The sequence below is a fragment of the Equus caballus genome, chromosome 3, assembly GCF_041296265.1.
Source record: "Equus caballus isolate H_3958 breed thoroughbred chromosome 3, TB-T2T, whole genome shotgun sequence".
In the NCBI taxonomy this organism is placed as follows: domain Eukaryota; kingdom Metazoa; phylum Chordata; class Mammalia; order Perissodactyla; family Equidae; genus Equus; species Equus caballus.
Window position 1 is genome coordinate 22,838,870 of NC_091686.1, and position 14,425 is coordinate 22,853,294.

The following is a 14,425-nucleotide window of genomic DNA, read 5'->3' on the forward strand; positions in this document are numbered from 1 at the left end:
GTCTTCTTTATACATTTCTGAATTATTTTACAGTAACATATTGCTTTTAAAGTCAGAAACACCGTAACTCCATTTAAAAAGTTATTTTTTCTTAAGTGTTATACGATTAAAGAAAAGAAAACAAGATCAGCGGGATTTGGGGGAGGGTAGCACTTCAGCCTGTTTGCTGCTGGTGGTTTCGAGAGAGCTAAATTGCTCCCCGGGCCCTGGAGTTGTGTGTTTGCTTTGGATTTGCAAACTGAGCTACAATATTAATTGCACAGTTAAATGTAACAAAATTAGAATTGAGGTTCCCAGAAGAGGAGGACTGTCCTCACTGGAAATGATTTATGCTAATACTGCTGCATTAAAGGTGCTATCACTCTCAACCGATTTGAGTGAGGGACTCTAATAAGTGTGCAGGTGTTTCATGCATCAGGTTAAAGGCTGAGAACATTAGTAAAGTCCATAGTAAGTCAGTAGAGCTGAGCCACTCAGAGGGGTGTCTTCGCTGAGACATGGAGCTTGGCACTGCTTCCTTCATCGACAAAGTCTTGCTACAAAGCAAAAGATGGCAGCTGAACTATTTAGTGAGATAGCTGATTTATGTTCTGACACAAGATTGTCGTCTCATCGAAAACTGGTGGTAATCAGTTTCCAGCCAGTGGTGGCCGATCTAGGCACTGTGCTTGGAGTAACACTGCAGCAGAGCAGAGGCTGTTCTTCAGTGGTTAGTATTATTAAAATCATCACCCTCCAAGGCAGTAATACCACTTAGGAAGATACAAACAGCCCATCTGCTGCCGCTCCGCTGCTGCCTGTTATTCCATGGATGGCGACATCTTTCCTTTGCATCTTCTTTCCTTCCACCTCATGGCTCTTCCTAGACCCTCACTTTAATATTTTATTTGTTTTCTTTATTTCTATAGAGGCAGAATAAACCCTTTATTATACAAATACATGTGATAAAGATCTTTTATGACTGATAAACTATTTTTATTCTTTTATTTTGTAAAAACACCTTGCATTTAGCAAGGGGAAGAGCAGTTTAATGGAATTTCATCGGGGCCCAGTAGGTGTGCAGAAACAATTGCAACACCAGTAACAGCACCAACACAACAGCAAGCAGCTTTCTCCATAGAGAACGGAGGCTCTGTGGCCATGGTAACCGTCTCTGCTCTCTCTGGTTTCAGCTGAGCGACTGCTACCGAGGAGTGGTGTTTGACAGCCTCGAGACTCTCTTTGCTCGGAACTGCGCTACCACTCTCCTCTGCCTGCTGAAGGCCATTGGCAACCGGGAGCACATCTACGTTCTCAACATGGCCCAGGATTACACAGCCATGAAGGCCCAGGAGAAAGCCAAAAAGGAGCAAGAAGGCAAAGTCCCATACCCTCCTGGGCTCTCCTTCCCAAGCGCTTACAGATCTTTCCTTTAAACTGAGCTTTAGACTTTTGAAAATGCTTCCCTGCCGTGACAATCTACTAGGGTTACATGAAGCTTTCGGGTCTGCCGCCTCGTTGGCGCCCCACCTCTGCCCTGGACGTGGCTGGGAGCTCTTGTTTCTACTTTGCATCTAAGGGAACTGAGACACAAGTGACCTGTTGAGGTTGTAGAATGAAAGATGAATGCAGCTCTTCTGGCAACAGACACATTCCTCTCTCCCCGGTACCACACCCTTCATCTTCTCTATAATTACCACCAACCTGAGGGGAACACGCCTCGGGTTCCATCCTGACTCAGGTGACCAGTTAGCCTAATGGTTTTGTTTAAGCCAACTGTACATTTCCTGTAAAACTAGAGGTGCTGATAAACTTTACAAAACCACTTCTACTTTTTAACCTACTGTGTACCAGGCAGCACGGCAGACATTTTGTACACTTTAAATATCGTTAAATGACGCTTTGGGTCACTTAATCCTCACGATGACCCTGTGAAGGTTATTGTCCCCGTTGTACAGATGAGGAAAATGAGGCTCAGAGATATAAAGTCTTGTGTAAGATCAAACAGATTAGTAAGGTCTGCATAACTGTAAAACCTTTGCTTTTTCTGTCATTACACCAGTGGCCTGGAAAAAATGTTCAGTGATTGAAAAATAGATACACACACACAGTACTGTTAGCTTAAGTTCCCGATTTAGTCAGAAGCAGACTTAGCAAATCTTGGCCCCCAAGGGAGCAGGTGACACTGTGCCTGGGAGGGAGAGTCCTGCTCTGGCCTCAGCTTTGGCTACATTCCTGCCCTTCCTCACTTGGCCTTACCTCTTTCTTCTAGAACAATCTACACAAATCATAATGCTCTTCCATTTAAGGAAGTATTTACAAACACCAGGCTGTCTTAGTTCTTAAAAAGAATTCGACTGTTTCCTTATATTCTCATCAAGAGAAAAATCAGGCAGAATGACCAGGCATCCCCCAGCAGTATTTTGACCTCCAGCTTCCTGGTTTTCCAGAAAGCTCATTTCCTCATCATGACCAACTGGAAAGAAAATATCACTTTTCACTTTCTCAGTTATCTTTGGATTGAAGTGTCTCACAGTTGTGTTATGAGCTCCTCTCCCCTAAATCATCTGCATTTGAAAAAGTCCTGAGGCAGCCTACAGTAACAATATTATTATGTTAAAATCTACTTTTTATTGAACATTTATGAACGTGCCAGGCGCTAGGCCTGGTGCTTTACATAATTGCTTATTCGATCCCCACAACAACCTGTCATTATCCCTTAGTAAGTGTCAGAGAAAGGATTCAGATGCTCAAAGCTCAAACCTATAAGAATGAAAGGTGAGAATGTTGTGCAGTGAAGTGTGAAGAAGCCAAGTGTCTTCATGCTGAGTATGAACCACACTTCTAGACCTGGAATCTGTAGGGTGTGGAAGACAGTTCCAGTTGGTCTGCAAGTGGTTCTGTCACCCTGAGCACCTTGGTGGCATGTGCTCATAATGGATAAAGTCAGCGGGTGGTATATTAGTTTCTTATGACTGCTGTAACAAATTACCACATCTTGTGGACTTAAAACAACACGGATTTATTCTCTTCCAGTTCTGGAGGTCAGAAGGCCTAGAATCAAGGTGTCAGCAAGGCTGCATTCCTTTGGAGGCAATGAGGGAGAGTCCTTTTCCTTGCCTTTTCCAGCATCTAGAGGCTGCCTGCATTCCTTGGCTCATGGCGCCTTCCTCACAGCCCTCTGACTTCTGCTTCCATTGTCACATCTCCTTCTCTCCCTCTGCTTCGTTGTCACATCACTTCTCTGACTCTGACCCTCCTGACTCCCTCTTATAAGGACCTTTGTGATTAGATTAGGCCCACTCAGATACTCCAGGATAATCTCCCCTACTCAAGGTCCTTAACTTAATCACCTCTGCAAAATCCTTTGTGCCAGGTAAGGTGACATATTGACAGGTTCTGAGGATTGGGACATGAATGTCTTTGGGGCCTACTCTTCAGCCTGCCACAGATGGAGACCAATTTTGGAACAAGTGCAGGAAATTCCACCAGAGATTACGGGTGCCAGCTGCTGTACCATCACCTCTCACTGTCTCAGACGGTCTGCAGCCTGTTTAGTCTGAGAGCAAAGCCACTGAGGGACCGCACAGCCAAAGCTGGTGAGTGACTTTTCTTCACCTTCCTGTCTCTTTTCCCCCAACAGAGCACAAACTCAGGGAAGCACTCGAGAAAGAGAAGGAGCGTCTCCAAAATATGGATGAGGAAGAATATGATGCCTTGACAGAGGAGGAGAAAATCACGTTTAACCGAGAAGTTCAGCAGGCCCTCCTGGAGAGGAAGAAGAGGTCAGAATCAAGGGCTGGCCAGAGCAGAAGTGGTTCCCCTGAGAGCACGACTGGGGTCATCCTCCACGGGGACAGCAGTGGCCATGGGAGACCTGGGAGGATGACCTGCTGAGAGCAGGAAAACATATCTTGCTCATCTTGGGTCCTGGTTGCTGCAGCTTTTCAGGGTTTCTCCCATTCTCTTCTCCTTCCTTCTGTCTGGGGGAGTTTGGGTCTACGGGGAAGGTTATGGAATGTAATGGATGAAGGGGCTTCTGGCCTCTGTGAAGTCCTGGGGCTCCCACTGGCTCTCCCTGACAACCACCCCCTAGGAGTGGCTCATCAACCTCTGTGCTCAGGTGTCCACTGCTGGTGACTGAGGGGCCACTCTCTTAACATGGGCATGGTGCTTGCTCCCCAGAACTCAGTCATTTCTCCTCCTTCCCTGGCCACCATCTTGGCCTTTGGTGGTGCTGCCCATCCCCTGAGGCCTGGCTGCCTCTCCCGCTTGATCCTCAGGCTGAGCAGCTCACCAGAGACCCTACACAGGCTCCTAAGCTAGCGTTCTCAGCCACCTTCTGTGCCTCTCACTGAGGATCACATGGGAACAACTGGATCCCCTCCACACCACCCAGGGCCCAGGGGACTCGGGGCCCATATCTCAGGCCATCTCAGATACAGGTAGGCAGTGGGACATATGTCCTTTCTGCCCTCAGATCTTCAAACATGCCAGTGGAGGCGGGTTCTATTGCCTACCCCTCCCTAGGATTCCAAACATCTGAGGGGGCAGAGCTAAGACACTTGCCTACAATCTAACCCCCTTCTCTCCTCTCCCTCCACCTCCAGACTCTTTCCACTGACCCCAAAAGAGCTTTTGTGTCCCCTCGGCCCCTGCAGTATAGCCTCATCTCTTCCCCTGCTGGTCCAGTGTAAGACTGCCCAGTCCTCAGAGGTATGAAAAGTCTAGCTTTGGGATTCCGAAGGAATCTTTTCCTTCTCATCCAGGCCATTGCTCTCAGGCATTTAGCTCATGGTGGACTTAAAAAATGCAGATCTGATCCTCAAAGCTCAGCAGTGACTTCTTTGTGTCACACACACACGAAGTAATGAAGTAATGATGAGTCAGCTTCCGTGGGCAGAGAGCCACAGCAACCGGGAACAACTAGGGACGCCTGGAGATGAAAATAGATGGGTTTTGTATTTTCAGAAATGCTCTCCCCTCCACGCCTGTTTGTATTTGGTGCCCGCCCTTGGTGCCCTCTTTGCCATTAGCTGCAGGGCTGAGGCAGCTGAATCCAGAGCAGGAAGAGAGAGAGAGAGAGAAGAGCAGAGGAATGTGGAGTTCAGATTCGGCTCCACGGCTCCAAGCTAGCCATGATAGGGGCTGCTGTTAAAAACACCGGTTCTTGCTGTCTGAACAGCAAACGTGACCGGGTAGGAAGCTGGGCCTCACCTGTGCTAATATCAGAACAGTCTCTGAAAGTTGCTTTTATAAAGTACTAACATCAGGCTTATTCTCAGGCTTTGCCTTGCTCCTATGAAAGGAGATTGGAATAGAAATACAGATTAGTTGAGACTTCCTCTTCGTCGAGTTTCAGTTCATTAGTTTTGCTGAATGACCGTTCGAAGATAGACGTGAGCTATCCTTTCTCCCTTCTTGCCTCCCTCCCTCTTTCCTTCCTGTTTACCCAGCTTTCTTTTGTTCTTTCTTTTCATGCCCAAGAAAGCTCTGCGCCTTGTCCCCTGACCAGGCGATTCCAGGCTGAGGAGGGGCTCGGGCAGGAGGGCCTCTGAACTCTGTTTTCTCTGCCTGGTTTGATGAAGGGAGCTGGAGAGACTGGCAAAGGAGATGCACGAAAAGAAGCTACAGCAGGAGCTTGAGCGGCAAAAGGAAGAAGATGAGCTAAAAAGGAAGATCAAAAAGCCAAAGCCAGGAGCAGTAAAGGAGGAACCGCCCCTGAAGAAATCCCAAGCAGCAAACCGGCAGGTAGCACCCCTCCCCTGCTCCTGACCCAGCGGCGGAAGCAGAGGGCTCAGCTGTCATAACCAGCCGCTCAATCAGCACGTTTCCCCTCCAGAAAAGTGACCTGATACTGTTTGGATTTTGTGGTGGTGCAGAAGCCATGAGGAAAGGGACCAGCATTTGTTGAACACTGATTGTATGCAAAGCGCTCTGTGTGTACTTTACGTAGTCCTGTCATTTGGGCATCCCACCCAGCCTGCGAGGTCCAGAGACACAAACTCTGTCTGAGGTCGAGAGAGATGAGGTTGCAGTTCCAGGACCTCCTCCAGTTATGTCTGACCACAGTCCTTGCTCTTTTCACTTTCCCCTACAGTCCCCTGGATAGTGCTAAATAGGCTAGTATTAAAGATTTGTCTCCATAAGACACAAAGTCATGAAGCCCCTGCCTTCAACCAAGAGCTCATCCTTAACAACAATCAAGGAAGATGCTCTGGCGTAAATTTGTCCTTGCAGACAGGAACCAACCGTTTATCAGCCTGTCAAGCTTAGCAGTCACGTCTCAGCCCACTGTGACATGGGAAGGGCAGGTGGCCAGCGCAATGCCCAGGTGGCAATTGTGGCCAAGAGGTGTCGCTACTGGGGTGCACAGCAGCTGTTTCAGCACTGGGGTGTCAGGGTGAAGCTAGAGCCAGACTCCAGACAAGGTGCACACTGGTCCCAGTAGGTGAGCGTGAGACAATGACCACATATGGGTAGACATAAGGGCAGAGGAATCAGTGTCCAGGGGTCCCACTCAGATAGCGCTCAGGAAGGAGCAGAGCCTGAGTACACAGAACAAGTCCTCCCTCACAGGGCCTTTCTTCCCTACAAAATCCACTTCTCCACGGGATAGGCTGTCCAGACAGAACTCTCGGTGTCTTGGCAGGGACTCTGTAGACGGGGAATGATACAGTAGCAGCCAAGCCCCTCCCTGCACATATAAGGTGACCCACTCCCTCCAGAAGACAGTTTTGCCAGCACTGTCAGGCCAGCTCTCTTCAGGCCATGTCAGAGATGGAGAAGTGGAGGAGGGCTTGGGCAGTGCCATGAGGGGAAGAGCCAACCCGGTCACTCAAGTGACCAAGCCTGACCTTAGTGAGGAGAAGTGCTGTCACTGGGAGAGGGGGCACTGGGCTGTGCTGCAGACAGGGATCATTGGACTGAACTGGACTTTGCGTCGTCAAAAAATAACACAAAAAGCTAGGGAGCATCGCCTCCAGGGGAAGAGAAAATTAGAGCCCACAAAGCAAGCTAAAAGGGCAGTAAGAAAAAGAATAAAGTTAGTTTCTCTGTGCCAGGTTCATTAAATAAACACATATTTTTTTAAAAGCCTGAAGCACAGCCAGACACCAAACTCCTCTTTGTTCCCGACAATACCCTCTATATACGTAATCTGTGTCATTTTAATAACTTGACAGTAATAGACCCTTTTTCTGTGGCAGACACTGTTGTAAGCTTCTTACATATATTCATACATTTACTCTTCACTACTCCTCTGGGGCAGTTATTAATATTACTACCCCATCATACACATGGGGCAGAGATGTGAGATAGTGGCCCAGGGTCACAGAGCTGGCAAGCCGTGCAGCCAGGATGGACGGGATTGGACCACTCCACTCTGTGGCCTCTCCAGAGGCACCCGGAAGCAGGTGCAGAGGATCATTTTTGGTGATCTCTTCCTGCTGATCCTTATCACAGCAGCTCTCAATCAGGAGTGCACGTCAAAGTCACTATGCACGTTTTTCAAAACACACGATGGCAGGCGCCAGCCAGCTCTCCAATGAGGAAGGACTGCAAAACTGCTATTTTGATAAATGCTCCCAAAGTGATTCTTAGGCGCCAATCTAGTGTATATAAGATGTGCCTGGAATCTCGTGAAACAAAATGTCCTCTTGCTCTTCCTTATGTGATCTGCTCTCCCTTAAAGAACTGTTTTAAGCATATTTTATGTTTTTGCCTTCTAGATTCCTACTTTTTCCAAACTAGATGTCAAGATGGAGGCAATAGAAAGGAAAGTGTCTGTTAGAGAGCAGGCCATGACCGAGAAGGAAGAACTAAGCAGGAAGAGAAAGAACCAACTGGCGGAAATCCCGCTGGGCTTTCCTCTGGCCCACGAACAAGAGGACAGCGAAGCGGATCTCCCGAAGGACACTGACAAGCATTTGGCCCAGAAGTTTAAGGTCTATGAGTTGACTTTGAAGGACATCCAGAACATCCTCGCGTACTGGGACCGGAATCAGGGAGCTCTGCTGCCTCAAGCCGGGGCCGAGGACATGCCCCACGAGCCAGACGACCAGCGCCAGTTGCCATCGGGTGGTCGCAGAGGCCGCAAGGACCGGGAGAGGGAGCGCGCGGAGAAGGAGCGCGCGGAGAAGGAGCGCCTGGAGCGGGAGAAGGCGGAGAGGGAGCGTCTGGAGAAGCTCCGGGCACTGGAGGAGAGCGATGGAGGAGAGGGGGAGGGGGAGGAGGACCACGAAGGGAAGAAGGACCTGGGGGTGCCATTCATAAACATCCAGACGCCCGACCTCGAAGGCTCAAACTGGAAGCAGGCTCTGGAGAGTGACAAGCTTCCCAAGGGGGATCAGGTACAGACTCTTCTCCTGGGTGGAGATGTAACGAATCAGGTGGCCGCTACTGTGCTAATCGTCACAAAAATGTTTCCTTCTTTATCTCCTTAATTCCGTTAATCTCTGATGCCCCCTTGGGTATAAGACAATAGTGGCTAAAAGGACCTTTTTCCAGTTGGTGAAAATCCATAGAAGGTTCCACAGATCTAAATGATTTCATCTAACCTCACAAAAAGCAACCCGTACCGTTGGTTTTTGTTATTGCCAGTACTGTTGCCACAGGCTGGCGAGGCAGGTCCTCCGGGGTAGAGCACAGGGCTCATCTACTCTGAAATCTTCCCAGAAGCTTCTCACACTGACAGAAATTATACTATTAGACAGCTTTTTTGTTTCTAGAAACACAAGTGTTGCATATCCAAAAGCCACTTGTGGCAATGGTTTGGAGGGGATGGTTGTTATAGCCTTTTATCTAGGGGCAAACTTTTTCTGTAAAACACGAGAGAGCAAATATTTTAGGCTGCAGGTCATATGCCGACAATATGTAAATGGCTGGGCGTGGCTCTGTTTCCATATAAATTTATTTACAAAAACAAGTAGCAGGGCAGTTTTGACCAGGGGGCCACACTTGCCTGACCTCTGGTTTAGTTTATCAGAAACTCGATGCAACCATGAGAAGTAGAGCCTCGGAGGGATACAGGGCAGGTGAGGGTTGAGAGGGTTAGGGTAATTCCTCACGAGGGTGGATTTTGATGGCACATGGCCTGACAGTGAGAATTGCCAGAGTTGTCCAGGGCAGGCCAAGGGGCAGAAAACAAGTGGAGGACACGCAACACCAGCTCCACTCCTTTCATGGTTCTGCCTCAGGTCTGCCTTACATAAGGAATCACTGTCGTGTTTTTTGCTTTTTGTTTTCAGAAATATGTTTTTTGAAAAAGAACATCTTCTCATCTTGTTTTATACCCTTGTACTATAGCCAAGATTGTCTTCTTGCCTTGGTTTATACTTTCCACATTCCAAGCCATAGGTTAGACTGTTGCTTAAAGAAACTTCTGGCTCTGTTAATTTAATAGTTGGTACAAATTACTCCTCCTTTCCTCACAGACATCATAAATCCTGGGAGTTAACTCCAGCTGCACAGTAGGCAGGCAATGTCCAGCTGCCTGACCCACAGGGTTAGACCCCCAGGATTACATGGAGGTGGTTACTCGCTCGGCCTGGTAGCCCCTTTGGTCCACGAATGGGCACTCAGATGGGCTATGGCGGTTACTGTTGCAATGACAGCAATTAATCTAGAGATAGCATCCTTATTCTCAGGGTTTTACATGCTGAGAAGGATGTTGCTACTAAGTTTTCAAGCCATCTACTCTGGAGAAAGTGCATTCATTGTGTAAAAGAACAGAATGGGAGAATGCTATAGGAATAAATTGTCTCCCTCTCAAGTTTCTTTTTGCCTTCTCTCTTCGTTCATATCCTTTACCCCATTCCCAGAACCTTTGCTGTTTTTCCTCTGCTGTATTTGACCTGCTCCAATCCTAACTTTCTTTCACCTTTGGAAAGGAAGAGCATTTAAAGATAAAGAAAAATTAACATGGGATCTGAAAGTAGATGGAACAACTCTACAAATAGACATCAGAACCTTAAGAGCTGGTCTCTTTAAGTGAAACAGAGATTTTTTTTGAGTGCCTACTATGGACTAGGCCGTATGCTATCAACCTGGTTCCTTTCCTAATGGACTGTACAGTCCAGTTGCAGAGACAGACAATTAAACAGTCACAATAAGTGACAGGACTATGATAAGAGAGGTACAGGGAGCACACAGCCCACAGCAAGAACCCCAGCCTGGTCTGGGGCGTGGGGTCTGGAAAGACCTGCAGAGCTGTGTCAGGCCCATGACGCCCCTTCCCTGACACATGCCCATTGCAGTGGCGTCTCCCAAGAATGCTGAGGGAAGGGTGGAAGGGCCTGAAGCACCCTGTGATCACTCAGTGAGGCAGTTAGGGGAAGCCCACCCTCTGCGCAGGAAACTGACCAAGGGCTTTTCCTTTAGATCCTAGACATCTTGGGCCTGGGTACCTCTGGACCACCCATCCCGCCTCCCACCTTATTCTCAATCATCTCCTACCCTATGAAGCGACAACCTTTGGCCACGACAGAAGTCCTGAAGCATTTTTTGTTTGTACTTACACCATCTGAGGAGCTCTCCCTCCTGGAGGAGAAAAGAGAATTGGAAGCAGAAGAGCTTTCCACCGCCATGGGTGCTGTGAAGGTAGAGAGCGAGCAGGTTGTCCTCCTGACCTTGGCAGGACTTCAGATGGGTGGGGAGAGTGGGTCAACCACCGCATGGCCAAAAATTGAGTATGGTGTTGGGTGCCCTCAACTCATCAGTGATCCTTCCTGGAGACCCTGAGTGGGCCTCTCCACATGGCTTTTCCCTGGGTCTGACTTTTCCCACTTCCCAAGAGGAGACTGAAAATGACTGAGTCTCATCTCCCAACCTTTCCAGTCCCCATGGATGGTTTAGGGAACTTGTCACATTGCTTTAGTAGAAACTCATCTGCAAGAAAAAATAAGCAAACCTAGCTCTTTTAAAAAGATATTCAAATATATTGTGAAGCTAAGGTAATTCGCACAGTGCATAAGAATGTAAGAATCAACAGTCACAAATTAAGGGAACATAAACCACTAGAGAAAGGACAGATTGTTAAAGAAATTATGATGGGAAGATTGGATATTTTGGGTAAAGTTACTTTTTAATGCCTCGCCTGACACAATACAGTAAAATTAATTCCAGCTGGATTAAAAATATAAGTAATCAAAATGAAATCATGTAAAAGTAGACGAAAATATATATACAATTAATAGAATAAATTGCAAAGGAAAGTAGATTTGACCAATAATATGCAGAAGGTAGGTATATTAAAAACTATGGAGGAACTCTTTATTCCCAGAGAAATATAGTGGCCCTGTTGAATCTTCCCACACAGCCTCCTACAAACCATGCATATCAGTAAAGAATAAGTAAAATAAGCAGCAAATAAGCCTTGCTACAGCACCACTAGGTGACAGAGACTACCCAAACTTCAGTTTATAAATAGGAAATCATCATCTGAGGTCAGCAGCATTGATGGGCAGGCCTTACTCAAGCAGAGTCCAAATAAAAAAGATAAAGAAGAAAAGATTGCCTCCATCAGAGGTGACTATTGCCCCAACTCATGTTCTGAAAATTGGCCTTTAAAAGGAAAGAGTTAACCATTCTTTAACTTATCATTTCTAGGAAAAACTAGTTCATCCCCAATTGACGCAGGAAAGCTCTTCATTCTAGAAGAATGGCAGCCAAAATGTTAGAAAGAATGGTAGAATTAGAAAAGCACTATTCTTTTATCCCCAGGGAAATAATTAATTAAGCAGCACCAATGGATACAAAAAGCAAAAGTTTGTTGGGGAACCAGACACTCGCTCCAAGCCAGACCATCATCCCACGGGTGACTGGCCAGCTGCAAAGGGAGAAGTCCGCTTTATCGTGGCCACATCTGGCGGGCACCATCCTAGCCACATGAACACAATTTGCATCTATAATCGTGGACCGATCTGACATTATTTGTCCCCTGTTGTGACAGAGTGTAATGTACACAGCACCCCTACAAATCTAATGAAGCTTTTAAGCCTAATTTTCAGTTTTCAGGAAATACAAGGAATAAAGAAATAAATTAAATGACACTGTGAGAATAGTCAGAAACTTTCAGACTATAGAATATTGTGTAAGAACACAGATCTGGTCTCTCCAAAAAGTGAACGTGATTGGGAGAGAGTGAGGAGTCTAGATGAAAAGATACTAAAGAAACACAACAACAAAATGCAATATAGGAACACACTCCCTGCCAGCTTTGAGCTTTCTCAGGATTTCGGCCTCCTTCTCAGGGAATAGAGGGCCAAGGAAAACACTAGACTTCTCACCAACACATGAGGCTGGGTCCTACTCTGCTCCAGGCAGCCGCCAGCATCCTGAACCTGCACCGTCACCCCAGAGTGCAGACAGGTCGTAGGCATCTATGTCTTCTATTCACATAAGATGTAAGATGTAAGATGAGTATTTAAGACCTCGTGCTTATTTTTAATTATGACCCAGGAGGAGCAGATCACCTCACTTCAGGGGAGCAGACAGAAAGTGAAAGAAAAAACAGATCAGGCCCGGGAGACACAGAAGGACAAACGTCGCATGGCCTACAACAGGAAGGGCCTTTCTGAGGGAACTTCTGGAACCACTGCCCCCCTGTCAGACGCAGACCAAAACGACTTCTCTGAGCAGCACTCCCAGGAGAAATTCATCAGGTGGGCCTCCAAGCAACCCAAGGAGGGGAAGGCCAAAGCCCCAAATTGAGGGTGTGGCTGTCACAGCATCAGATGGGGACAGGGCTGTCCTGCCTGTGGGGCCTTATGGATCACCATGCCTAACCCCAGACAGACGGGACTTCTCCCAGGCAGCAATCCTGTCTTCTCTTGGCCCAAAGGGAGCATTCTAGCTTTAAATGCTTGTGTGGTAATTTGCAGGCTAAACCATTTTCGGTGGATTGTGCCAGCCAATGGTGAGGTGACCTTGAGAGTGCACTTCTCTTCTAATGATCTTGGGAACTTTGACCAAATGTTTAACTTTGAGATCCTTGGAACTTGCCACCAGTACCAGCTCTATTGCCAAGGTGTCTGTACTTACCCATACATTTGCCAAGACCCAAAGTAAGTATATTTTACTTTAAAAGAAAAGGTTGATGGATACGTTTTAGTTTTCTCCCATGGTATGTTGAACAAAGTGGATCTTGATACTAATGTGGACTGGGACAGCATCCCAGAACTCTTATTGTATTGGCTTCAATGTCTTGGACATTGACTAAACCAGGAATGACATGGTACCATGAGACTAAGATAAGGAGAATGTTAACAGATGTGAAGAGGGGGAAAAGTCTTCCTCTGGCCAGTTAGTTTGCTTATTTAACTATTAAGTATATTTAAACAGATTTTATATTTACTGTAGGACTTTTTATCCCATAGTATCAATATATGTGTGAATCTCCATGGGTGGGCTTTTTTACAAGCTGCCAAACACCACTGTGCCCCTTATATACCACAGAAAGGCACCTGGAACCCCCCTTGGGGAAGGGGCCTTTTATAGCTTATCCACCAACAGGAACTTTTTTTGTAACACTCAGTAAGGGGCCACGTTGGACAAAGAATTCAAAACCTAGTTAATATCCACCAGAATTAGTTTTCCATGGAGCTTCTCAGGAAGTTTTCTAACTGGGTACACTGGAACAGGAAATCCAACTCAGCTCTGTCATCAGCCCCTCATTATAAAAGACACCACTGGGAATCTTTTTTCTCGAGTTCAAATCATACTATCTTCACTCAGGCTTGGGGAGAAGGAAGGAGAGGGAAGAAAGGCTCAACAAAGGCCCTCAAATTAAGAGTCATTCTGTCTCCAGATACCTGTACCTTTTGCTGAACAGGGAGCGTTGGGTTCATGTAAACATCAATGGCGGCATTGAACTTCCATTCAGACAGCCTCTCCTCTTCCCTCCCTCCCCTATGTTCAGAGTGGTATTCCCTCAGCGGAAGAAGGACATGAAGACAAATGAGGTCATCTTGAAGAAATATATTATGAGCATGGACAGGTTTTACTTCGGGCCACTGCTTTGTGGAAAATCAAGAGATAAGTAAGTGTTCCATTATTTGAAAGCAGATTTCAGCCTCCTGGGTTGGACTCATGAATAATAGTACAAGCAGAGTTCCTATGTAAATGTAGCCATTAACCCTGAGCCATAAAGCGGGAGAACTGGGTTCTTTTGCCTCAAGTTTCTGATAAGCACCCAGATGAATGGGGGGCCCATTTTCCCAGATGGGAAAGGCTGTAAGAGGACCAGGTTTTGGTGGGGGAAGGGTAGCACCAAGAGATCACTTTGGGATAAGTTGAGTTTGAGATGCTTAGGAGATATAGCTAGTAGCCACATCAAGCAGAGAATATGGTTCTGATTCTCAGAGGAGAGTCTGTCTTCGAGACAACAAAAGTCATAGGTATGGATAAGATCATCTAAGGAGAGAATACACAGTAAGGAGAGAAGGAC

The 14,425-nt window shown here is 46.8% G+C and overlaps 1 protein-coding gene across 5 annotated transcripts in view; it reads left to right on the forward strand.

Moving 5' to 3' along the window:
• Positions 1 to 14,425, forward strand: part of HYDIN (HYDIN axonemal central pair apparatus protein) — a 335,806-nt gene that overhangs the window by 246,452 nt on the left and 74,929 nt on the right. For all 5 annotated transcript variants that reach the window (XR_002806835.2, XM_023637294.2, XM_023637295.2 and 2 more), the window contains 8 exons: positions 1,173 to 1,356; positions 3,623 to 3,764; positions 5,568 to 5,730; positions 7,710 to 8,330; positions 10,360 to 10,578; positions 12,439 to 12,641; positions 12,861 to 13,043; positions 13,898 to 14,017. Coding sequence is in view for 4 of the 5 variants with exons in the window: in XM_023637294.2 (XP_023493062.2) it covers positions 1,173 to 1,356; positions 3,623 to 3,764; positions 5,568 to 5,730; positions 7,710 to 8,330; positions 10,360 to 10,578; positions 12,439 to 12,641; positions 12,861 to 13,043; positions 13,898 to 14,017 (1,835 nt within the window). In the remaining variant the exon portion in view is untranslated. The remainder of the gene's footprint in view (positions 1 to 1,172; positions 1,357 to 3,622; positions 3,765 to 5,567; positions 5,731 to 7,709; positions 8,331 to 10,359; positions 10,579 to 12,438; positions 12,642 to 12,860; positions 13,044 to 13,897; positions 14,018 to 14,425) is intronic.